This window comes from Macaca nemestrina, chromosome 8 (genome assembly GCF_043159975.1).
Source record: "Macaca nemestrina isolate mMacNem1 chromosome 8, mMacNem.hap1, whole genome shotgun sequence".
Taxonomy (NCBI): domain Eukaryota; kingdom Metazoa; phylum Chordata; class Mammalia; order Primates; family Cercopithecidae; genus Macaca; species Macaca nemestrina.
Genome location: NC_092132.1, coordinates 135,833,180 through 135,860,395, shown reverse-complemented (window position 1 = coordinate 135,860,395; position 27,216 = coordinate 135,833,180). Strand labels below are relative to the sequence as shown.

Here is a 27,216-nt window from a genome sequence, read left to right as displayed (position 1 = left end):
AAATCCCAGAAGTCACATGGAAATCCTCTCTCTCACTCATCCTCACATTCAAATGAACAAATGATTCCCTCTGTCCCACCACTTTGTCTCCTATTCCTCCTAATGTCCCTTGAACGTCAGCTCTGTGAGGCCGACTTCACTTCCCCTACCTTCCAGTTGCTTCCGGGTTCAGCACTTCCACTTGACTTCCCCAGTGACTTCTGGCTTTTCTGAGTGTGGATTAACTTGCGTGCCTCCCTGAGGTTAGAGGGCTTATCTGACAATCAAGAAGTAAGTCCTGGTGCAAAGCCAACAACGAAGGAAGAAATGAAAGGGAGAAAGGAAATATCTAAAGATTTTCAAGTCCAAACATAAAAAGGGATTAAAATCATGTTTTCCATTGTCTGTTTTTTAAATCTTAGACAAACACAAAACTGAGTAAGAGGGAGATGAGAATAAGTGGTGGGGAGAAAGGAAGGAAGGACAGTTACAGATACAAGTTACAGTACAGAGAACGAATGAAGCACGTAACACACGTAATCTCATTTCCTACTATAACCACTGTTCACAAGATGCGATGTCATCTCCATTTTATGATTAGAGAAAGTGGCCTCAGAAAGCCTCCTTAATTTGCCCAATGTCACAATGCCAGTAAGTGACAGGGTCAGAACTTTAACCAAGATGATGTGACTCCAAGAGTCCATGGATCTTTCCCTAGAGTTTGTTACCATGACGATCTCAACTTCACAACAGTGGTCCACGGGAGTAGCTTATATCATATGAAAAATCTTACAATTTCAGTGTGCAGGAAGAGGAGTTTTAAAAAAAGTCCTAGAATTTAAGAAACCAAAGTATTTGGGAAATAGGAGGGAAAACTCCACCAACACTGCAGCTGTGCTGTTCATCTATAGACTCTACTCTTGTCCTGGCACTAGCTACATATGTCGGCACCTCTGAAATGCAGTATTTTAAAATCCAATCCTGTGCTAAGATTATCCGTCCTATCAGCGGCATGCTGCATTTTGGGATGCCCTCTCCCACCTACTTTAAGCTCTCCAGAGACTGTGATACAACAATATGGGCTTCAACACACTGCATCTAATTTTATTGTAAAAAAAAAAAAAAAAAAAAAAAATGCTCTGCCATATGGTTACCAACAAATGAAATAGTGACTGTTGCAAACAGATAAAAAAGCAGGTGGAGGCCTGATGAAAAAAAGTACAACTGAAATGAGATCTAAAAGATTTAAAAATAGCTGGTCAACCAGTAATGTATCCTTAAACAAAAGTATTTAAGAAACCAGGATGAAAAAATGTATAAAAACATTACCAGGAGTAATATGAGGAAAATAATGCTTTCAACATTTTCATTTTATCCTTGGAAAGCTTTGGTGATTCAAATTGCCAAGGACTGTAACAGGGAAGATATAAAAAGGAATCACAAGTCGAACAGTACAGAAGAAAGTTTTACCTTTTATTCTAATTTCTCAGAATCATCTTCCTATTTCCTTGCAATACACTTCTTTAAGAAACCTGGTATACTTTGTTTTATATATGATCTAGCAAAAAAAGAAAAAAGAGAAAGAACCAACCAGCCAACCAACCTAGTATCACCAACACCACAAAGACAGATGGGCCTTAAATTTGCTATGCAACCTGTATACATTTAAATTAGAATAGTCAGGCTTAGTTCCCTAGTAAGCACTATGCGGAACTTCAGAATGACACAGGCATCAAACCAAGCATGGAAAAAAAAATCTTTATAATCGTGAAACAAACTGATGTTATATCCAAAATATAAATATAAGTATATTCTTTGAAAACACGTAGTTATTTCCATATATATTTTACCTATACTGTACATAAACATAGATGGTTTTTGTGCAAGTATTAGTGAATTCTGGATCCCCCTGTAACTTAGGTGGCCCACCACCACCTAAAGATTAAAAAGCAATTGATCTCTCTCCTGTTTTTCACTTTAGTCCTGGAGATTACATCACCATTTTGGTGCTCAACTCCAGGGTTTAATCATTTTAATAACAATGTCAGGAATTATTTATTACTGGCAAAATGCTACAGTTTAGGCCATTTGGTTTATTTTTCATAAAGACAAAGGGCTAGTCAAACCCATCCTTTCTTCAGTTATCCATAACCTTTCACAGCCTAGAATTACACAGTAATTAGTTAATCTTCCAAGTTAAGATCCACATTTCAGAGAACTGTAGACATCGACTAGTTTTCAGTGGCTGAGAGCAGAGTCAGGTCTCATAATTTCCAATGTGAGGGACAAATCATATGACCTTGGACACTATGTGATGCCTTTAGCTTCAGAAATACAGTTTTCATGGCTGGTTTTACTTAATAAATATTGACAGCAGGCTTCTCTTTGAAGTTGCTATGCATACTTCTTTAAGTGTATTGCAGGAACAAAGGCAAACCTCCCCTTTGCCCTTTTTCACTGAAAATCAACTGGCCAAAGGCAGAATAACAGCAAAAAAGGCATACAATTTATTAACATATACAAGGGACAATCACAGAGTGGTTCCCCAATATTCCAGTGGGGCCGACATATTCCTACAGCTTCTTTTCATAGAGGAGAGGGGAGATAGCGGAGGCAGGGAACTCTGTCAAAGGGCAATCAATGATTACCAAGGAGAATGAACAGATGGGAAAACAGAGATGAATCTGTAAATGGCCCTCTTTAGAAAATATTCCAGCATGCTTACATACTTCAGTATTCTTTGTTGCAATAGATAATGAGATAACAAGGAGGCAAAGGAAAAACCAATTGTTCTCCTTGGTGGGTCCAGTCTTTACCTGGGTAGGGGAAAAGTCTCTTCCCACATTTGCTGATCTCTAAGAACCTTTCATTCAAAATACCTATTATACCACGGAGTCATATTTTGGAGTGAAGTTCCCTGGGTACCTTCAGTATGCTTTATGCAAAATAAATTTAAAAATATTTCACTTAGAAAGTGGAAGTTCCTATTTGGGAGGCCGAGAGGGAAGATTACTTGAGGCCAGGAATTTGAGACCAGCCTGGGCAACACAGGAAAACCCTGTCTCTAACAAAAAAAGTAAGAAAATTAGCCAGTCTTGGTGGCACATGCCTGTAGTCCCAGCTACTTGGGAGGGGCCTCAGGTGGGAGGATCGCTTGAGCCCAGGAATTTGTGGTTGCATTGAGCTATGGTTGCATCGCTATAATGCACTCCAGCCTGGGTGAAAGTGCAGACCCTCTCTCTCGAAAAAAAAAAACAAAACCAAAAACCAGAAGTTCCCTAATATGCTGCTCTCTGATATCACCACTATTAACACATTAATCTTCAAGATTCTCACATATGAATTTTAACACAAATGGTATCCTTCCATACTTAATTTTGTATTGACATTTCCCACCATCAATACCTTGAAAATAATAATTAGGTCCTCACTTTATGAAGTATTCTTTATGTGTTAAGTATCATCTTGTGTGCTTTACATGGATTTTCACATTTAAACCTCATTGCTGGTTCATAAGCAGGTATATTCACTGTTTCCAATTTCCAGATGAGGAAGCTGATAGAGGAATAACTTCCCCAAGGTCACAGAATTGGTGTTAAGTATCAGAGGATCCAGGCAGCATGAATACAGAAGCTATACTCTTAACCCCTTCTCTTCACTTTGACATCCAAACCACTACTCATAACTCTACATAGTCTTTTTAACAACTCTATTAATTACATGAATAAAGTATAACTGACCTAATCCTTCAATGATCGAGATTTGTATTATTCTCAATTTTTTGCTATTGCATACAATGCTGCAATTAATGTCCTTGTACACATACCTTTGTACATTTAACCATCCAGCATCTTTCCTTTTTCTTTGGAAATAATTTTAGACTTACAAAAAGGTTGTACAAATAGTACAAAGAGTTCCTGTAAATCCTCCACCCAGCCTTCCCTTAATGTTAACATCTTACATAACTATCAGTGGAATTATCAAAACCAGGATGTCAATGTTGGTATAGTATTAACTGAACTATAGACCTTATTCAAATTTCACCAGTTTCCCCATTACTGCCCTTGTCCTATTCCAGGATCCTCTCTAGAACCCACAATGCCTTCAGTTGTTATGGCTTCTCAGTCTCCTCCAATTGGTGATAGTTCTTCAGTGTTCCCTTGTCTTTTATGACTTTGACACTTCAAAAGAAGATGCACCAGTTATTCTACAGAATATCTTGCAATTTGGGTTTGGCTGCTGTTTTCTCATGTTTACAATGAAGTCAGGCATTTTGGGGAAGGTAAGTTATGTTATCTTCTCCTTAGAGCATCAGAGGCTTCATGATGTTGAGATGTCTTGTCACTGGTGATGTTAACCTTGATCACTTGGTTAAGCTGGTATCTTGGGTTGTCTATATTGTAAAGTTACTATTTTTCCCCTCAAAATGAATAAATATCTTGGGAGAGATACTTTGAGACTATGCAGATATCCTGTTTCTTCCCTAACTTTCATCTGCTAAATTTAGTATCCTTCAATGGATCTATCTGCCACAATAATTAGCATGATATTTGCCATTTCCTTCTTTGCTTTTACAGTTGTTCATTTTTCCTAACAGTAATAAAAAGCTGTCCCTTCTCCACAATTTTAAAAATGTATTCAATGGATATTCATTTTCTCCTGTGAATATAATCTAATACTACCACATTTTTGCTTAAATTGTTCCAGCTTTGGCTGTTAGGAGCTACTCCAGGTTGGCCTTCTGGCACACCACCCTCCTCTTTTGAGCACTTACTTACTTTCTGGCATCACAAGATGTTCCAGGCTCATCTTGTATTTTCCCTGCCCCAGGACTAAAACCAACCACTTCTCCACAGAGCATTGATTCCTTTTACTGGTGACCAGTATTTAGAAACCAAGGTCTGGAAGCTACGCTGCTCATTGGTATTGAGATATCAGTGCTTCTAGATCCCCTCGGCAGGCAGAGCTAAGAAATATATGCAGGTGTATATTTACATGCATCAATCCATACATTAAAAATTATGAGTTCATACTAATAACGTCAACTGGAATCCAATACTACAGGGTTCCTTATTCATAATTTCTTTCTTCCATAGAGAGAAAACTGCCTCTTATCATCTGTAGTATGTTTGCTTATTTGCACATCCTAGTATATACATAAAGTAATGACAGAGGCAGACAAATGCCGAGGCAGACAAACACCTAGACAGACAGTGGCAGGTGCCCCACAAAACCCCCACCTCCAAGCCAAAGACAGTTTAAAGCCTGAAAGCTGAGCTACAACTTAAGTCCTTGGACTGAACTGAGAACCTGTCTTCCTCTTTAGCGTATTTTCCTCTGACTGGTCCCCAGCCTTCACCTATTTTACATATACCCTTTCCTAATTGGTTTCCTATCCTTTCCCAGTTGGTTTTTCTACACTGTCCTGCCCACCTTTGAGTGGTGTTTTTGCTTTAATCGTTTTTGCATACTTACAAACCAATCAGCATGCACTCCCCATTCTGAGTCCATAAAGGGTGCCAGACCCAGCCACACAGGGGAACCTCCTCCCTCCCTTGCTGAAAGCCATTTTCATAACTCAATAAAATTATTCTCTGCCCTCCCCACCCTTCCATGCCCCGCATGTCCTCATTCTTCTCGAGTGCAGTCTAAGAGCTCGGGAACTACCAAACAAGGGTACAAGCGATCACACAGGTAAGCTGGGGCACACCAGTGTGGCCAAGGCCCAGGTGGGCTGTTGCTGGCCAGGGGTCCCCAGCTTGCAAAGTGACCGAGAAGAAAAATTCTGCATCAGTAATAGTTTCAGAATTAACAGCTCTTACCCCCGTAAAAAACAAATTTACTAACCAGAGTACAGTGTTTTTGTATTGCTCTTTTTGTCTTCAGCCACACGGCATCCAGTTAAAATACTGTTTTTCAAAACTATTTATGTTAGGTCTTTCCTTTTCCATTCCCTTTAGTGTAAATTACAAAATACTTAATTTGTAATACAGTTAGGTTCATGTGTTACTGTTTATACTTTCCACTTTGAGTTTTCATGGACTGGTTGGTCTTAATTATTAATTTGTATCCTAAGAAGGCAAATGCCAGGGTTGTGATTTCACGTAGCAAATGAGTAGAAGGGCACATTCAGTGAGGCACTGAAAGAAATGCCCTTAGGCATGGATATTTTCTCACCGTGTTTGTGCTCGCATCCATCTGCCTGCTTGCTCTCTCTCTCTCTCTCTCTCTCTGTACCTCTGTATGGATAGCCTCAGTTTTTAAATGGCAGTGTCACCTTTGTTCATATGAGATAATGTGAAGCTTAGAAACCTATAGATTTTAAGGTTGCAAAGGGGTTCTCAAATGCAAATAATGCCCCCAAATCTTCAGTTATTAATACTAATGATTTAAAAACGTACCACAGATTGGAGCGTGCCCTTTTCATAAAAATGTATGGGGGTACCTGCAGGAGTACAGACACAGTTTACTTGAAGTTAACGTCACTGGAAGGATCCTTATAATAAGCTTTTAATTAGATATTACAAACAAGGAAAATATAAGAACATGAGAGCTGGAAGAAATTACCTAAGGGAGTTTCTAAAGGCTTGGTTTCCTTTTTAAAAAATCAATTTTCCCTAGAGAAAAGAAACCAGAAGCAGACATAACTGACATAATAGATGGGCAAAGCAAAGTATTTTCAAAGTGAGACGCACTGTGGAAACAGAAAGAGAAAACTACAGGTGAAAGCGACCGCTATCAGAAAATATACCTTAGCATATTAAAGTGGGAAAATGAATGGAAAAAGATGAAATCAGAAACAGTTCCCAGTGTCTCCGAGTCTGAAAGCACAAAACTTTAATCAGGACACCAGCAGAGAATATGGCTGGATGGTGACAAGAATGAGACTGCCACACGGTGAGGAAGCTAGTGCTTCCTTTCCAGCTGCTAAATGGTGCCAATTAACTATTATATGAATTACAGGTGTACCGATGTCTGCTCAGAATGCAGAGAGCAACTCCAAGAAAAAGCTATTTTTCTTCTCAAAGTGAGTAAAAAAAACACAGAAGACGACGAGTTTCCTTTTGCAGGCCTCTAATCATCATGACCAGCACTTCAGGTTTGGGTGGAAGGTGGGAAGAGAAGGAAGGAAAACAAACACTGGCAAGAGAGAGGAAGAAATGTCTGGAAAGACTACGGAAGGCTTAGTATGTACTAGAAGCTTTAAGGGCAAAATATGAGTCACCAAAGGCAAGTGAAATTGTCGATCTCTTGTAAAAGACCCTTTGGCTCTGCCACTGTAACTTCCCTTTTTAATCCTATTTCTCATATGCAGCATGCGAAAAAAGGACCAGCTAGCTGCACTGGTTTTGTTATTTTAGCCCTTATGTATACACACTTTAGAAGGCTGAATAAAAGCAACTGTGGGCAGTTACATCCTTTGTATTTTTCAAAGGTTGGCAGCAAGTATTCTGTGACTCCTTTGTATAGATGAATGCTTTCAAAATAAAAAGGTATACATAACACTTTTTAAAGCTTATAAGTAAATTAGGTGAAAAGGAAGGGAAGTGGTAGAGAGTAATACTAATAAAGATTTTCCTCTCTGTGGAATTGTTGTAAAAAATCAGTTATAATATGGCAGTAATGTTGAGAGACACCAAGGACCTGCCAACATGACCTCGTCATCTCTCCACACAAGCTGCGACTGTGCTGATGTTATCATCCACCTAAAGTAGGGTACAAAGCCCACTAAAAATGGTCACAGAGGGAAGCTCTGTGGGGCAATACAGAAGGAGAGTGGGAGACTTTTCCCAAAGGCCACATTCTCTGGTTTGTGTCAGTAGATATGGAGCTTTCAAGAGTTTAGAAGTAAGAAAATCAGACTTTATGTTTTCATGTGTAACTCTACTCAGTTCTAACAGCCAGAGAGAAGGTGGTACAACAACCATACCACACAACTGACTTAGTTCTTTTAAAAGAAGGATTCTGCATGCTAAGTGTCGATTAACTTCTTGACATTCCTCTTATTTCCACTTTGATCTAGAAAAATCTGACGTTAGGAGCCTGAATACCTCTGTAAATAGTAACTAACACACATGGAGTACATTCAAGGGATATGGCTGCTCTAAGTGGACCACACATTGTCATCCTTCCTGTCTCCACACTAGCATTTAAGCTGTTAACCCCAACTAGAGTCCCTTCTACTCCAGCTCTACAGCCCCATCAGAACCACCTTTCAAAAGACAACGATATGCTACCATCTCAAAAGGGCTTTTCCAGATGTTGTCCAGTTGAAACTCATTTCTCGTTATTCTGCAATCCCACAGTAATTTTATATGTAATTCGACATTTATGCAGGATTTTAAAGATGCTGACCCCCTAAGAGCCTCATCGCCTGATGATTTAATCAAATGTTCATCTAGCCACTGCTAAGAAGGGACTTGGCAGATGGAACTAAGGTTACTAATCAACTAACCCTAATACAGGGAGATTATTCTGGATTATCCGGGTGGACCCAGTGTAATCATACAAGACCTTCAAAGAGGAAGGGAGAACAGTCACTCAGAAGATGCATCAGAAGAGGAAACCAGATAGAGATGAGGCGAAAAGAGGAGGGCGAGGAGGACAGACAGGACCGGAGAGTGAGAAGAACTTGGGTCATCTCTGCTAGCTTTCAAAAATGGAGGTAGCTGACCACAAGCAAAGGACTAAAGGTGACCGCTAGAAGCTGAGAAGGATCCCGGCCAACCACCAACAAGAAAATGGGGACCGCAGTCCTGTGACCACATGGAACTTAATCCTGCCAACAAGCTTAATGAACGTGAAGCAGGTTCACCTTCAGAGCCGCCAGAAATAAACACAGTCCTGCCTAAATCTTGATTTGGGAATGGAAAAACCCGAAGTAGAAGAACCAGCCAAGCAAACCCACACCTCTAACCCACAGAACAATGAGATAATAAATCTGTGTTGTTTCAAGCCACTAAGTTTGTGGCGATTTGTTACGACAGCAATATGAAACTAGCACACTCTCCTTCGTATTATATCCTATTTAACAGTTCCAATCTCACTGAGTATGAGAATCACCTGAGGGGCTTTGTGAAAACACATACGGTGTCATTCCCAGACATTTAAGATTGATGAGGGGGAAGGAAAAGCAGGGAGAAGATAGCAAGTTTTTGCTTTTATCTCCCCACATGATATTGTCCCCAACATGAATATTAGCATGACCCAGAGAGTGCCTGCATGTGTTTCCAGAGGATTCCCGTCCTCACATCCCTGAAGCGCACCTTTGTTTTCTGACCTTTTCTCACATTATTTTTGTCTATCCTAAAACTTCAAATAACAAAATCATGTAGTGCATACTCTTACTCTCATGTAAAGCTTCTTTCATTCATGATGTTGTGTGTATCCGCAGTTCATTCCTTTTCATCATTGAGTAATATTCTACTGAATGGATATTCCACAGCTTCTTAATCCAGTCACCTGTTTGTGGATATTTGGGTTGTTTCCAGTTTGGTGCTATTAGCAATAAATCTGCTGTGATTACTCTTGTAACAGATGCTTTTGTTTCTCTTGAATGACTGGTTCATAGGGTAGGTATGTTTAGCTTTGTAAGAACATACCAGACCTTTCTCCAACATGTTTGTGCCATCCTGACAGTTTTCCATCTCAGAGTATTTCAGCCTCCTACTTTTTATCCCTCTGGCCCCAATTGATTATAATATGTAACCGGATTGAAAACTACTGTACCAGATTAAAATTCCTTCAGGGAAAAATTCATGACTTTTTTTTTTTAATTTTTTATTTTGAGATGGAGTCTCTACCACCCAGGTTGGAGTGCAGTGGTGCCATCTCAGCTCACTGCAACCTCCACCTCCCAGGTTCAAGTGATTCTCCTGCCTCAGCCTGTCGAGTAGCTGGGATTTCAGGCGTGCAACACCACGCCCAGCTAATTTTTGTACTTTTAATAGAGACAGGGTTTCACCATGTTGGCCAGGCTGGTCCTGAACTCCTGAGCTCAGGTGATCCGCCTGCCTGGACCTCCCAAAGTGCTGGGATTACAGGTGTGAGCCACCGCACCTGGCCAAAATTCACGTCTTATTCATCCTTGCTCCCTGCAATATATTTAGTGCAGCCTTTACCAAAGCCAGAACTCAGGAATCCTATTAAGTTTTATATTGATACAGCTTCTGACTTTTGCCAAATACGGCAAATCTATTAAGCATGCCTTCTGTACCTACACATTTAATATATAATTTTGAGTAAAGCAGTTCATCATTTGTGTAGTTGTCCAATACCTGTTATCTACTAAATTCTGAAACAGATGAATGGCATGGCCTAAATAATAAGAGCCGCACCTGTAACCCAGCTATAGAGCCTGACACACAGCAGGGCCTTAATGAATAAAAGCGTGCTTTGGGGGGAAGAAGTCTCCGTTCTCCTAATGTTTTTGTTTATTATAATTAAACCACTAGTGTAAAAATCTGCACACTTCAGAAATCCTAGCTTATGGCTCTTAATATTCTGGGAAACAAACGTCCATCTGAATATCTGATTATAGGTATAACTCCTCTCAAAAAATAAAATACAAAATTATGTATATACTTAAACACACTAACAATTCTACATACAATATCAAGTTGTATGAATCACTGCCACTGTGTTTTACAGAAAACTGAAATTATTTCTTTAACGAGTATGTGTTGAGTATCTGATCTATTCTAAAAATTACATTAGGTATGAGGCATCCTGTGGCCAACAAGAGGGTCTCTTGTCCTCCCAAGGCAAGAGAATGGTGTAAACCCAGGAGGCGGCACTTGGTGAGCTGAGATCCGGCCACTGCACTCCAGCCTGGGCGACAGAGCGAGACTCCGTTTCAAAAAAAAAAAAAAAGAATACTGGAAGGAAGGAAGATCAAATGCAAGTGATAAGCAATACCACCATCTAATCAGTATGTTCTCAAAATCCCTAACTTTCTTTTCAAATATATATATATTTATTTATTTATTTTTGTCTAAGTCTATACCATATGACAACCTGAAATGCAAATAACCTTTCGAGATACTATTTTGAGTATACATATTTGCCTTTCATTTCTGTTTTTGGGAGTGAAAGAACATGGAAATGAGGCAAAAAGAGTAACAATGTACTTATCTTGCAATCTCAAGGAATAATTGCTTCTGATTGCTTTTAGAATAGGTAACTTCATGGTGAAATGATTTTCCCCAGGAGCAGGAACTGACTTCCCTTTGTGGTCTTTTACAAATGGCAGTGGTTTCCAAATGAACAGCGCAGTTCATTTTTTCTGGGAGAAAGTGTAAAGGTATCACGATTCTTCTCAACAGACAGTCTGGGGAGATAAGCAGAACTATAAGAATGTGTGGGCCGGGTGCAGCCGCTCACACCTGTAATCCCAGCACTTTGGGAGGCCAAGGCTGGTGGGTCATGAGGTCAGGAGTTGGAGACAAGCCTGGCCCATATGGTGAAATCCCATCTCTATTAAAAATACAAAAATTAGCCGGGAGTGGTGGTGCGCGCCTGTAGTCCCAGCTACTCAGGAGGTTAAGGCAGGAGAATCGCTTGAATCCAGGAGGTGGAGGTTGCAGTGAGTTGAGATCACACCACTGTACTCCAGCCTGGGTGACAGAGCGAGACTAACTCCAAAAAAAAAAAAAAAAACAATGTGTGAACTCCCTCTGACGAGATGGTATGTTGTGAAGAGGAAGGTCCACGTACCTGCATTATCCAGAAAATACTTCGTTGCAAGATCTGGATAATGTGGCTTCTGGTGTTTCTGAGAAAACAACAATTTAGCACAAAAACTATGCTGCTATCTATGGAGAGTTTAAGGGAAGAGTAAACGTTAAAACAATTAAAACGAGCAAATAAAATGCTTAAAATAACAGTAAAAACCCAACATTGACAGGGAACAGAGTTCCAGAATGGTTTTGGATAGAGAAATGAATTATCCTACATTAGTGAGTTTTCTGATTGAAGCTAATTTCTTTAAATGCCAAAAAATCTTTAAAAAATACTTTTACTGGCAATCTTTCCACTCTATTTCATACTGTCTCCTTAATCAAACTAAGTAAACAAAATGTAACATTTTTGATGACTCATTAAGTACATCCATTACTTTGCAGTGCTGTAATGCAGCCATTCTGAGAGGCTACTGACTACACAGATTTGAACGCCTCTCTTCAAAGTAACTCCAGCTGTCCCATTTGGAGACCTAGTGCCCTTTAAGGTTTCAACATTTTCTCTTTATCTCATTAGCACATCACTTCTTGCTACTGCCCCTCTATCTGAGGGACATCAGTTCCTTGAACTCCATTCTTCTACTTCATGGCCAAACTGAGAAAACAATTGTTTCTTTAAAACAATTTCAACTTAGGCCAGGTGCGATGGCTCATGCCTGTAATCCCAGAACTTTGGGAAGCCGAGGTGGGTGGATTACTTGAGGTCAGGTGTTCCAGATCAGCCTGACCAATATGGTGAAACCCTGTTTCCACTAAAAATATAAAAATTAGCAGGGCGTGGTAGTGGGTGCCTGTAATCCCAACTACTAGGGAGGCTAAGACAGGAGAATCGCTTGAACCTGGGAGGCAGAGGTTGCAGTGAGCTGAAATCATGCCACTGCATTCCAGCCTGGGTGACAGAGTGAGACTGCATCTCAAAATTAATAAATAATTTCAACTTAAAAATTGATGTAATAATCTAAATGTTTGTGTTCTATTAAATTCATTTTATTAAAATCAGTTGGATGTGGCTATTAACTGAAGAGCTGGCTCAGTGATGGTCAGCAGGGACTTGTATGGTGGTATTCGCCTATGTCTACAGGCCCATGGGATTATGATACGCCAGGGGAAGGAACAGGCCAAACATTTCAAAGTGAAAACTAATTGTGGGTATTATTAAAAAAGAGGATCTAAATTAAGGTCTGTGTGAAATTTGTGAGGTCAGTTATTAATACATGGATTCTAATTATTCTGGCTGTTGAGAGTTATTTTTATTTTTTTGCTTGTTTTCAACTTTTTGAGTCTTTTTCAAAAAACGATTGACCTTTAGCTAAGTGAAGCATTACTATAATAACAAATCGTTTTCCTTTATGGGATATTTTGACTGTATAACTACAAATGCCTTTAAAATAAAATTTTTCTGTGTCCTTATTGGCTATGTAAATACCACGTGCAGGATAGAATAATTGTCATGATAGTTCCAGTTATCCTTGCACTGCTGGTCTGCTGAAAGTGGGGCATCAATCCCAAGGAGCTCCTCAGTCTCCTGATATATCATAGCAAAAAGAGGGTGGTTTTTATTCACAATGTGACCAGTTACATTCATATCCATAATACATGTTCATGTTAGCGAGAGGGGCAGCAATCCTGGACTGTTATGACACTTTAAACATGCTCCAAACAAGGCTGGGTGCAGCAGCTCAAGCCTGTAATCCCAGTACTTTGGGAGGCCAAGGTGGGCGGATCACTTGAGGCCAGGAGTTCGAGACAAGCCTGGCCAACATGGTGAAACCCCTGTCCCTACTACAAATATAAAAATTAGACAGGCATGGTGGTGCACGCCTGTAATCCCAGCTACTCGGGAAGCTGAAGCAAGAGAATCGCTTCAACCTAGGAGGTAGAGGTTGCAGTGAGCCGAGATCGTGCCACTGCACTCCAGCCTGGGCAACAGGGTGAGACCCTGTCTCAAAATAAAATAAAATAAAATATGAAATTAAAATAAAATAAAATAAAATAAAAAATAAAATGAAATAAATAAAAATTAAAATGCTCCAAACATACAAACATTTAAACGTCTATGGATACATCTGAATAGGAAATTCTGTGGCACTTCTTCATGATCAAATTGAAAATAAAATCCACTGGGAATCATTAATATTCCATTACAGTACCCTTAATGATTACAACCACTAACACTCAAACTTTTTTTCCTTTTTTCTTTTTTTGGGGGGGTTAAAAATCTGTTTGTACTCTTAAGCAGTATCTGTTCTGTTGAAACGTTCTAACAGACTTCTTTTTGGTAAATTTGTTTTTTTTTAAGAAAACGCATGAACATGATTTGTGGATCTTCAGTTACTTCAAAGTATTACCCTCATTATCATCACCGTTTTTCATTCACGGTCTGAACCACACCAAAAGCAGCATCCTTATTCTGCCCATGATGAGCATGTGATTGAAAGTGAAAGCAAGCTGCCAGACCTGCACTGGAAGGGCAGAAACGGAAACACGCCACCCACCTTTCATCACGTAACTCAGCTTGATTTGCTTTACTGAAGAAAGCAGCAATATTCCGTATTTTAAGCCAGAACCTTTAAAGCTTTTCTCTCAAAAAGCTTGCAGACCTAGCTTTTCTCTTAAAAGGCTCTCCGACCTACACAGGACAGGCATCCAAGCCCTCTTCCTCCATGGATACTGTTGCTACCAGGTTTCCATGACCTTCTCTTGGAAAGAACTCACCTACTCCAGGCAACAGTTGATGCTCTTTTTTTAGCTACACTTAAATACCACCCATAAGTTCCTATTTTCAGCTACATACTCCGAATATAACTCAGATCAAGTATTTTTGAGAATTCAGTTCAGGCTTTTCCTTTATAAAAAGTTCAGACCTTTTTCCGACTGAGGTCTGCTTCTTCCTCTTGTATAGTCCTTTGGGAATAACCTTTTGAAAATGCTGCGATGACAAAAGCAATTTTCTTGGATTTAGATCTGAACATTCTCTGGTTCCATTATTACTAAGTATGTACCTCTTTGTCTAAACCAGTAAATACAAGGTGAGAGTTAAAACTTAAGAAATGTGATTTGGATTCACAAAGAAAAAAAACAATGTTGAGAAAATGCCCAGCACTTAGACTGAAATGATCCTTACAAGATCGCCCTGTGAAGTTTTTCCAACTTCTTTTTTGCCGTGTAATATTTTGCTCAAAAGACATCACCTGAGGAAGTTAGAACATGACAGAAAAAGAACAACTTCTGCAGCGGAAGGGGAGTGGCGACAGGGAAGGGTGAACCCCGGACCCAGGCTCCAGGAGACTAAACCGAAAACCTGAAAACTATGGGCACAGGCCAAGTATCTTCTTTTACAAATGAGAAAACGCAGGCACAAAGTGAAATGATCACTCAGGGGTGCCGCCACTAGTCGCGAGCAACACTAAGACAGGCTTAGAGCCCAGGGACTTTCATAACCCAGTCAGAACAACTAGTGTATTCCACACGGGCACAATGCTAGCCACTTAACACACCTTATTGTATTTAATTCTAATCGCTGTTAGAGGAAGGTATTTTTATTCCATGCCATACCTGAGAAAACGGAAAAGGATTAAGTTGTGTGGCCAAGGTAAGATACTGGGATGACTTTCCAGATCTTTAACTACTCATTTCACTCTGCCACACAGCCTTCCATGACATTCAGCCTAACAGGTCAAATAAACATTAACTGGGGTCTGGGCACAATGGCTCATGCCACTTTGGGAGGCCAAGGTGGGTGGATCATTTGAGGTCACTAGTTCAAGACCAACCTTGTCAACATGGTAAAACCCTATTTCTACATACAAAAAAAAAAAAAAAATTAGCTGGACGTGGCGGTGGATGTCTGTAATCCCAGCTACTCGGGAGGCTGTGGCAGGAGGATCGACTGAAGCTGGGAGGCAGAGGCTGCAGTGAGCAGAGATCATGTCACTGCATTCCAGCCTGGGCAATAGAGACTGTGTTGCAAAAACAAACAAACAAACAAACAAACATTAACTGGGAAGAGAAAATTCAGGTTCTACTTTTTGTTTCTTTTCTACTTCATTCAGGTAAGGGCCATCAGGAATCAGTCTAGCAATAGAATCTCTAATAGTAAGCTCAAAATAATTAAATACTTTTTCCTTCAATATTGTCACCACCCAGCATCCGAGTCACCATCCTTCTCACATAGACAACTGCAATTTTACTGTCTTTCCACTTCCCTAAACAATTCTTCAAACATCCAGAGTAAAACATGATAATAAACATAGGATCATGTTACTTTCCAGCTTTCAATTCTTCAAAACAATTCCCATTGTCTTTTTCTTAAAACATCAGTGTTTTTAATACTGTTATATAGTTATACCTGAACTGTTGGTCATTATACTATACTCAGTACTTTAAAAGAATGACCAAGAGTAGTAAAATTTCATTAAGCCAATTTTTATGATGCCTAAAACCTCTGGCTGAATAGACAAACTACCCCCCCCCTTTTTTTTTTTTAGAGTGGACGTGTTCATTATTTTTGTCATTGTTTTACTGAAAGAATTACAGACTCACAGGCAGTTTTAAGAAAAGAACATAGTCCTTGTGCCATTTGCCCAGTCCCCTCCAATGGTAACATCTGCAAAACTATAGTATGATAGCACAAACTAGAATGGTGACATTAATAAAACCTAGTCTTATTCTGATGTCTCCAGTTATACTTGTACTCAGTGTTAATCAGGAAGTAAAGATCAGAGAGGAGAGAGCAACAATGGGGATGGGAAGATGAAATACGGAAAAAAGACTTCCTGTTGCTTAGGTTAAGCCTTCTGGTAGAAAATATTAAAAAGTAGGGCAATTGTCAGGGCTAAATTTCCAATCTGCTCCCTGGCTGAAAGGGGTTGATGGAACTCAGAAAGAAAGCTGGGTCAGTTTTGCTCTTGTATTTCTTTCTTTTTTTTTCTTCAAAGAAGAATCATTACAGCTCTTGCTGTCACTCTGTGTAAACTGATCCTTTTTGTGGTTTGAACTTACAAAAATTCCTTATCTCTAGATTTTTAATGGATGATTCATTTGTTGTTATTTACCCTTATATATGGCTGTAACTGATTAAAAAGCCTAATGGTTACAAATCTGAAAGCATCATACTATATTTCCTAATTATGTTTCTTCCTTGTCCAAAAAGATGCATTAATCTTTATTTAAAATGTGTTTTATCTTTGCTGATCTTTTGAGTGTGTTTAAATTCTATCTTCTTGGCTAATTCCTCCATCACTTTCACAAATTATTTTCCCCTAAGAAAACCAAACGAGAAAATTATGTTTAAAGCAAAATATATAATCCTTTCAGCTGACAAGATAGGTTAAAAACCGGATGGAGGTATCCTACATATTCTCGGAACCTTCTCCTAAAAGAACCTTGCCTGAACTCTGTCCTTTGAGAAAGCAAGGGAAAACAAATGCATTTGAATGACAACTTTTATTGGGATTCTAACCAATAGACTAGGTAACAATTTAATTCAATTTTTTTTTTAATCATTCCATTCATGGAATGAAGCTTATAAATCCTGCTTGGCCAAGCATACTGATTTACATCCTTTCAATTTAACTAACCCTTTCTTCACACACACACACACTCTCTTCCACATTAAAACTTTTGGTCTTCCCTTAAGTGAAGACATGCTAATTTTAAAGTTCATAAATTCCCAAGGAAAGCAATTTCTATTCAAAAAAGTAAATATTTAAAGAATATTTTAATGTCAAACATCTAATAGTAAGCAATAACCTAAACACTGTCATACTCATTGGTCTCTATAAGATTTTCCTACCTTTTCAATTACTTCCAGTAACACTGCCTTGTAACTAAAATTATTCTTAGAGCTACCTGTGTATTCAAATACATTCAAGGTATTTTTTTTTTTTTTTTTGGACAAGGTATGTTTTTAAACATTCTGCAAATTGTGTTCAGTTTCATCACAAATATTTAGTTACTTTGCAAATATATGGAACTTTTTGTTGCTTCTGTTTTCTCCATCAATAAGTTGATATAAAAATTCTTAAAGGAGAAACTGTTTCAGCTAATTTCTTTCTACTGTCCCTTGGTACTTACTGAATTTAACTGCTTCCCCCCCCCCAAAAAAAAAATCTAACAATGACTGGAATAAAAATACTAAGGAGAGCAGTATCTGAGTATTAAATGGTAGGTGGCAATGGGAAAGTGGGATAGAAAACAACTGGGTTCATGTCATGTCAAAATCTACTGTCTAGATGTCTCTTCAGAATGAAATTATGGGACAGTCAATAACTGACCTTCCACCCTACACGTTCCTACCCCGTTTGCCAGGATCTCCTTGTCTTTTCTCAGTTTCTTCCCTTCTTTCAAGTAAATACATTTTCAAACGGACATTTCATCTCTAAATATATAAATACCTGGTGACCATCACTGAAAGGCCATGTGTCTTTTCCCTATATAATAAGAAATGGAGGATTATCAACCACTGGAGTTACACATGCAGAGCAGATTCGACAGAAGATAGAAACGCAGAGCAGATTCGACAGAAGATAGAAACGCAGAGCAGATTCGATAGAGGACAGGAACGCAGAGCAGATTCGATAGAGGACAGGAACGCAGAGCAGATTCGATAGAGGACAGGAACGCAGAGCAGATTCGATAGAGGGTAGGATAGAAACGCAGAGCAGCTTCGACAGAGGACAGAAATGCAGAGCAGATTCGATAGAGGATAGAAACGCAGAGCAGATTCGATAGAGGGTAGGATAGAAACGCAGAGCAGATTCGATAGAGGACAGAAACGCAGAGCAGATTCGATAGAGGATAGAAACGCAGAGCAGATTCGACAGAGGATAGAAATGCAGCTTTTCTGTTACAATCAAGAACAAGGGTTTCCTATGAAACTCAGAAGAAATAAAATTCAGGGAACAGAAAGGCAGAGGAGCAAGACACTGCATTTTGAACACAAGATGGAGGAACTTTCAGGAAAATTATTATTTTTAAATGTTTTAATTGACAAATGAAAACTGTATATAGTTATGGTATGCAATGTGATATTTTGAATATACATATATACTGTACAATGATTAAATAAAGCTAATTAACATATTTCTCACCGCACATACTTAACTGTTTTGTGATAACATTCAAAATCTATTCTAGTGATTTTCAAATAAACAATATAATGTTATTAACTACAGTCACCATGCTATACAACAGAGCTCCAAGATTTATTTATATTGTCTAAAGGAAACTGTACCCTTTGTTCAAATCCCCGCCATCCCCAGACCCTGGTAACCACCATTCTACTCCTTAAATCTGTGAGATCAACTTTTTTAGATTCCACTGTAAGCGAGATCATGCGGTATTTGTCTTTCTGTGCCTGGCTTATTTCATTTAGTGTAATGTCCTCCAGATTTATCGATGTCACAAATGACAGAATTCCTCCTTTTTAAGGCCAAATAGTATTCCACTGTGCACATCTACCACATTTTATCCGTTCATCTGCTGATGAACGTTTAGGTTGATTCCATATCTAGGCTGTTATGAATTTTCAAAGGTTATTCTACAGAGTGAAGAGTTTCAGAAATATGCACATAATCAAAAGCTAACACTTCACTCACTGGTATCAGCCACCGATGGACTGAGTGAAAGACGTTCCCAGGCTGACACAGTCCATAAAAATTGCGGCGAGACAAAGCAGAATCCCAACAACTCCTGGACCTGATCCTTCAGACCAAGGCCTCTCCATTTGGAAGGCAGATCTCTAGCAACCCTTGTTTCCCCCAGGGATATTTCAATCACTTCAAATAATTCACATCTCCAATATCCTAGGATCATCTTGGGATCTTAGGAGAGTATGAACTAGTTTGCTTCCTCAAAGGTTCTTCAAAATTCCAGGACCAGTCCAAGAGCCAATGTACCCTAAGTACTTCCCCTCTTGCAGCATCAAAGACGGAAGTCACTAAAAACGCAAACCAAATATAAGGTATAAAAATGGGGGAAGAGGGATAGACCCAGGAGAAAGAGGCTGTTAACAAGGTAAAAAGGTAAGGGTTAAGCAAGGTTCATTTTCAGGTCAATGTCACAGGTGGTTCCTTTCAAAGAGCAGAGGATATGTATCCTTGGAAAGCAGCAAGCTAAAAAGGGATGGTGGGGAGAGGTTTTGACTACTGCCACTAATCTCACTTGCCTCTAAAAAATCTTAAACCCAGGTACCTGCAGGAAAGGATAGGGTCCCATGCCAGCCCACTTTAGGCTAAGTAAAATAATATCAAAAATAAAAAGTTTTAATAGCTAACAGACAATACTTACTACATGTGAGGACTCTAAAAGCTGTATATATACATACACGTGTGTATGTATATACACACACACACATATATATATATTCAAGTATTGAAACAACCAAATGACATGGGTACTAATAAAATCTCCCATTTTACAGATGAGGACATTGAAATACAGCATTTACTTGACATAGTCCCCTGACTATTAAGAGATAGAACCTGGTATTAGAACCCAGTCAAGTACAGCTCTCAAATCATAATCTCAATCCTCATACTATACTGTCCTTCAAAACACAGCCTACAATACAGAGCTAGCCCTCATTCTCCATTCTTATCCCTCTTTATTCATGTCCTTAGCAGCTGTAATACTTATTAGAGCCTTAGGAATGTTTTACTAAATCTGTCAGACCCAAATCAGAACCTCCCCTTTCTCTTCCACATTGTCCCCAAGGATGCTTGAATGCAAACCACATCCAACCGCTGGGATGGGCGGAGCCCGTAGAAACATGTTCACAGTGTTATTCAGAAACTTGTAAGACAATAACAGACTTTTTTGTGTTTATCTGTACTATGTCAATCATACCAGGTGATCTGGCCTATTTTGTTAAATGAATTACTGTCTTGATTTGATCATGTAGTTGAGAGGGGTACATAGGAGAATGTGTTTGGGTGAAAGAAGGGGCAGGAAGTGCAATGGAATAATAACCAAGATAACAAGTAAGTCTTTTACCTATACTTCAAAAGGCCATTTGACATAGTTTGTGTCCCCACCAAATCTCACGTTGGATAATAATCCACAGTACGGGATATGGGGTCTGGTGGGAAGTGACTGGATCAGGAGGGCAGAGTTCTCATGAATGGGTTAGCACCATCCCCTTGGTGCTGTTCTCATGATGATGAGTGAGCTCTCCTGAGCTATGGCTATTTAATAGTGTGTAGTATCTCCCTCCTCCCTCTCTTCCTCCTGCTCTGGCCATGTAAGATGTGCCTGCCTTCCCATATGCCATGATTTTAAGTTTCCTGAGGCCTCCCTAGAAGTCAAGCAGGTGCCAGCATCATGCTTTCTGTACAGCCCGCAGAACCATGAGCAAAATAAACCTCTGTTCTTTATAAATTACTCAGTATGAGGTATTTCTTTACAGCGGTGGGAGAATGGACTAATATACCATCTCAAACATCACCTCCTCCCAGCTTTCTGTTTTGAAGAACGTAAATAATATCCTATCACTGGTTGTCTTCTGATATCCAACTTATTTCACTTTTATCACAGATATCCATATCTTATACTCGAAGCACCTTGTAGGGGAAAAAAGTCAAATACCGGTTTAGGTTAACTGACTAAACAACGAAAACTGCAATGGAATTTTAAACCAAAAAAAAGGGCTCAATGTATCATCCATCCCTTCAAAAGAGTATAAGGCAAATTCAGAAGCAAAATATTAATTAAATTATCTGAATTAAAGGACTTAACACAAGTTTCTCATTTCTCATACATTTAAATATGTCACGGTCTATTTTTTAGACCTTTTAGACCTTAACCCTTTCTCTTCAGAAAACAAAACAGAATTTGGCTTATACTTTTATTTCAACATGGAATAACTGTCCATTTTATGGAGACAGACCCCTCCAGTGTTTCTCAGTAGTCTGTGATCTCTGAGGACAGGTGCCCATTTGGTTTCAGCATCTTCTCCAATCCCACAACACCTAGTAAACACATAGCAGACCTTCAATAATGTTCCCAACTACAAAATAACACACAACAACAGACATAAAAGTACAAATGTTACTTCCGGGTCAAAGAAATCTGAACAGACATAAATCCAAATGTTACTTTTGATCCAAATTAATCTAAAAGTATCAAGGTCAATATGTAACAATGAAAAACTCAGTTTAATCTATGTAACTTTAAGCATTTTTTGATATCGAATCTAGCAGTTTCTATATATGATTATGAGGAAACCTAATAAAGGTCATAATTTTTCCTTTTATCTCACAAAAAATAAACGGAATGTCACACACACCTGTCACGTGGAGATAGGGAAGGTGGCAAAGAAAGAGAGAATGACCAGGATATTAAAAAACCTGTAAGATGACGCCAAACATTGAAAAGTTTCTATGTATGTATGTATCTGTGTAACACATATATAACAGTATTTTCCCCCAAAATTCAAGTACGTATTCCACCTAGTAATTTATCTCAGCAGGGAATCCAGCGATAGCTATCCTAAGACAAAGAGAATGAGAAAAAAAGATACCAAAAGAAAACTAGAAAGCCAAAGAGAAAGGAAAAGACAAAAAGAAACCAGGACAAAAGGAAGTCAAGAAGAAAGGGAGGAAAGGGAAGGAAAAATGAACAGCACACAGAATAGAGAAATGAAACAAACATGGTTTAAAGAAAACCTTTTCTTACTGAAATTTTCAATAAAACCCATTCCTATTGAAATGGAAAACCATCTTGGATGGGTGAGCGGCTGGGGTTTGTTATGGAAGAGAATCAGTATTTCACTTGACAATATCCATGCTAAACACCTCCATTTTCAGTATCATTTCACTATCATCTTCTCACAACAACAAAAAAAACAAATAATACACATTTTCCCCGAGGTTTACAAACGTAATCCCATTGCACAACAGCAACAAATCATCTGGCAAATTCTTGGTAGATGAAGTCAAAGAACACATTCACTCAAAGTGAACAGTAGCCTCTGGACTGCATATTAACCATACATGGTTTAATACAGCTCCACCAACCATGCTGTAAATTAGCCAATAATTTGCCAGTAGTCATGCAGGTTACCATAAGCCTACCACTAAATTCTAAAAACTTCACTATGAGAATTTTCCTGTCAACTTTCATTTCTGACATAAGTTGATAAAAGCCTCACAAATCCTCTCTTGGAGAGACTCCGTAATTTTCCACGCAAATACCACTAGACTGAAAAAAGTCTTGTTAACACCATCCGGATTTAATGGAAGCTATAAAACATCTTTATCACGTCACAATCCTGCACCGTTTATCTCCCGCTCCCATTTGGAATTATACCTTTAGAAATGGCAGCATTTGCTCTATGAAGGACCTAAAAAAATGCCTTCTTTACTCCATAAATTAAAGCTACTTTTCTTCCTGCCTTTTTTTTCATAATCTTTTGTAATGTGCTGCAAATAAAGTCAGGAAGACTAAGAATGTCATATTACTGCATCGTAATGGCTTCTTTCGTTTACCATAGTAGATATGTCTTTCCAAATCTGGCAGAACTCTATTCTATATAGCTTAAAAGTTACATAAAACATAACAAAGGACATGTCTTTCAACATTTCCATATCATGTCATATATTTCCATACCACAGCTGATTCAAATGTCACCTTTCTCGAAAATTCATTTAAAGAAATTGATTCCAAAAGAAACCTATATGTGTACTAAGTTTTTAAAAAGGCTAGAATCAAATAGAGATCTATAAAAACCACATTCTCAATGTACACATCTTATCCTACAACTCCCAAAATATTCATATTACCATTATTTCGTACTCAATCAAATGCCCATCTCATTCACCATGCTGGAGCATGCATGAATTCCAAAGCTGATTTTGTTGTCTCCTTGAAAACAATCTGATGATGGGGAAAAACATGCTGATTGTTACCAATAATAAAGCCAAATGCAAATAGTTCAGGCACCCTACAATTACTGAGAATTGAATTTAATCTATTTCCAGAGACAACCTGAGTGGTTCTGAGACTAGGGATTGAACACAGTTGGAAGTGTTTCCATTATAGCCTGCAAATGCTTCTCTGTTTCCATAGTGCATATACCCTTGTGACCTTTCTCAAATTCTGATAGTCTATTTACAGATAAATCAAACAAAAACTGCCACTCACTATTTGTATCACCAACCATTCCAAATTTACTTACCTCAGTATTATTGATTATAATGCAGACCTCTAGAAATTATCAACTTAAGGTATTTTGCAGCATGAAAAATCAAGGACAAGGCTTAAAAGAAACATCACGAGTAAAACTAAAAGCAAAAAGCAAAATAAAGTGATCCTTAGCCTACTTAGGATTAAGCTGTAAGCAGCACATAGAAACATAAGTGTACATTAAAAACCAATAGTTCCATGCTTACTTTCAGCAGATCCTTGGAGAAATCAACACCCTCATTTACCCCTTGCAGATTGGCAATGAACTCCTGACAGGTCATCTTCTTTCCAATATTCTGAAATAGAGGCAAACAGTACATCACTATGACATTCATGGAATTAAAACTGATTCATAAATATGTGATGAGGCAGACCAATAATTTGTTTTTAAAAACATAACTAGGCCAGGTGCGGTGGCTCATGCCTGTAACCCCTGCACTTTGAGAGGCCGAGGTGGGTGGATCACGAGGTCAGGAGATAGAGACCATCCGGGCTAACATAGTGCTATGTTTAGTACAAACCCCGTCTACTACTAACATGTTTAATAGAAACCCTGTGTCTATTAAAAATACAAAAAATTAGCTGGGCATGGTGGCATGCAACTGTAGTCTCAGCTACAAGGGAGGCTGAGGCAGGAGAATCACTTGAACCCGGGAGGCGGAGGTTGCAGTGAGCGGAGATGACGCCACTGTATTCCAGCCTGGATGACAGAGCGAGACTCTGCCTCAAAAAAAAAAAAAAAAAAAAAAACCCAAAAAAGCAAAATCATAACTAGACATGTATTTACAAACACAGGGCTGGGCACAGTGGCTCGTAGCTCATGTTTGTAATCCCAGCATTTTGTGAGGTGCAGGTGCGTGGATTACTTGAGGTCAAGAGTTTGAGACCAGCCTGGCCAACATGGCAAAATCCTGTCTCTACTAAAAACACAAAATTTAGCCAGGCTTAGTGGCAGGTGACTGTAGTCCCAGCTACTCGGGAGGTTGAGGCATGAGAATCGCTTGAACCGCGGAGGCAGAGGTTGCAGTGAGCCGAGATTGCACTACTGTACTCCAGCGTGGATGACAGAGTGCAACTGTATCTCAAAAAACAAAAACAAACCAAACACAAGTTTATATAAACATACATACAATTTTAGTGCACTAAAAACATGGTTTATTATGCTTTTAAAATTCTCATTAAATATAAATAGCAAACTTATACCAAAAACTTACTATAATGTAGAAAAAAATTTGAAAAACCGATGCTACATTTAAACAATATGTAATATAGTTTTTAATAAAAATCATGGGTAAAAACTGACATTTCTGAGCTGAACCCAGATAGCTGTTTATACATTTATTTGTGTTACCTACATACTGTCAAGACCTGTGAAGGATCAGAGATTTACACTACTTTCAAGTCAACATGTTAGCCTGTCACAAGCTAATAAATGCTGGCAGAGGATAGAAGTCTCCTGGGTGAGAGACAAGGTATTTTTACTTACAATAACAGGGGTAGCCAGAATATCAACATTACCTTGTGACCACTGGGCTCTAGTTCCCTGAGCCCCAGTTGTCACAGAGCAACTTGAATAGGGCCACATGCCACCTGCACATGCAATGTGTTGCATTATAGGAGAGAAAACCCTGAACTTCAGAAGCTGGAATCTTTAATCATGGGAAAGATGCCTATCCCTTTGCACTAGCAGGAGACACCAGCTCTACCTTCCAGGGAGATATGCAAACCTGACCGCTACTATGAAGTCACTACAGCATCTTCCAAAGCTACTCACTGTATATAGAAATAATCTTGAAAAGATAGACAAGAACAAAGGCAGCCACAGCCTCTGTTCACAAAACACACAGGAAAGTGTGAGACCCATGGAAAATTATCTTCCAGCACGTCTTCAAAGCTGGTTTAAGGACAATAAAGTTTAACAAAAGGAAATCACATTAATAAAGTAATTAGAAAACCCAAACTACAAAAAGAGCAAAGATACAAACTAAGAAAACTAACAAAATCGCTATTACAGAGAATCGCCTCTTATTCTAGCTCCAAACAACTAGTAGAAGCTGCCAGCTGTGGAGGATTCCTAGGTTCCATAAACACAGCAAGATACATCTGTGACAAGTGCAGGAGAGGAAAGCAGAGCACAGACAAGTGTCACAGGTATCTCTAGCAAAATGTAGTCCAAGTGAATACAAAGTGTACCAGCATCGAAATATACCTGTGGCCAGGCATGGTGGCTCAAGCCTGTAATCCCAGCACTTTGTGAGGCCGAGGTGGGCAGATCATGAGGTCAGGAGTTCAAGACCAGCCTGGCCAACATGGTGAAACCCCGTCTCTACTAAAAACACAAAAATTAGCTGGGTGCAGTGGCAGGCACCTGTAATCCCAGCTACTCGGGAGGCTGAGGCAGGAGAATTGCTTGAACCCGGGAGGTAGAGGTTGTAGTGAGCAGAGATCCTACCACTGCACTCCATGCTGGGAAGCAAGAGCAAGACTCCATCTCAGAATAGATAAATAAATAAAAAATAAAAAAAAAAACCCAACCAAATAAATAAATGTACCTGTATACACTACCACTATGCATAAAGGTATGCTTTTCAAGGTCATGCTATTCATTCACAAAAGACTAACAGTAGGGTAGAACAGCACCTACTAAATTCATTTGAATACCTACAGTATTCAAAACGAGAAAGCAGACTTCTCCAGATAGACTTTAAAAAAGTGGCAGAGGCCGCGAGCAGTGGCTCACCCCTATAATCTCAGCACTTTGGGAGGCCAAGGCAGGCGGATCACTTGAGGTCAGGAGATCGAGACCAGCCTGGCCAACATGACGGAATCCCATCTCTACTAAAAATATGAAAAAAAAAAAAAAAAAAAAAAAAAAAGCCAGACGTCATGGCGGGTGCCTGTAATCCCAGCTACTCAGGGGGCTGAGGCAGGAGAACCATGTGAACCCGGGAGGTAGAGGTTACAGTAAGCCAAGATTGTGCCACTGCACTCCAGGCCGAGCGATCGAGCGAGAGACCAGTTCGGAAAATAAATAAATATAAAGGAGGCCAGGCATGGTGGCTCATGCCTGTAATCCCAGCACTGCCGGGGAGGCCGAGGCAGGAGGATCCCTTGAGCCCGGGAGATCAAGACTAGCCTGAGTAACACCCATCTATACAAGCAATATGAAAATTAGCTGGGTGTGAAGACGCACGCTTTGCAGTCCCAGCTACTCTGGAGGCTGAGGTGGAAGGATCACTTGAGCCCAGGATGTTGAAGTTACAGTGAGCCATAATTGTGCCACTGCACTCCAGTCCCGGTGACACAGAAAGACCTT

General features: G+C 39.2%; 1 protein-coding gene across 17 annotated transcripts in view; it reads right to left on the bottom strand.

Moving 5' to 3' along the window:
* The window catches only part of LOC105482130 (pleckstrin and Sec7 domain containing 3), a 710,412-nt gene that overhangs the window by 205,950 nt on the left and 477,246 nt on the right, over positions 1–27,216 (bottom strand). For 13 of the 17 annotated variants that reach the window (XM_071068564.1, XM_071068551.1, XM_071068554.1 and 10 more), the window contains one exon: positions 24,107–24,196. In XM_071068564.1, the coding sequence (XP_070924665.1) occupies positions 24,107–24,196 (90 nt within the window). Of the gene's footprint in view, positions 1–1,091; positions 21,686–24,106; positions 24,197–27,216 lie in introns of those variants that run through there. The other 4 variants (XM_071068553.1, XM_071068555.1, XM_071068563.1 and 1 more) reach the window with 1 other exon arrangement.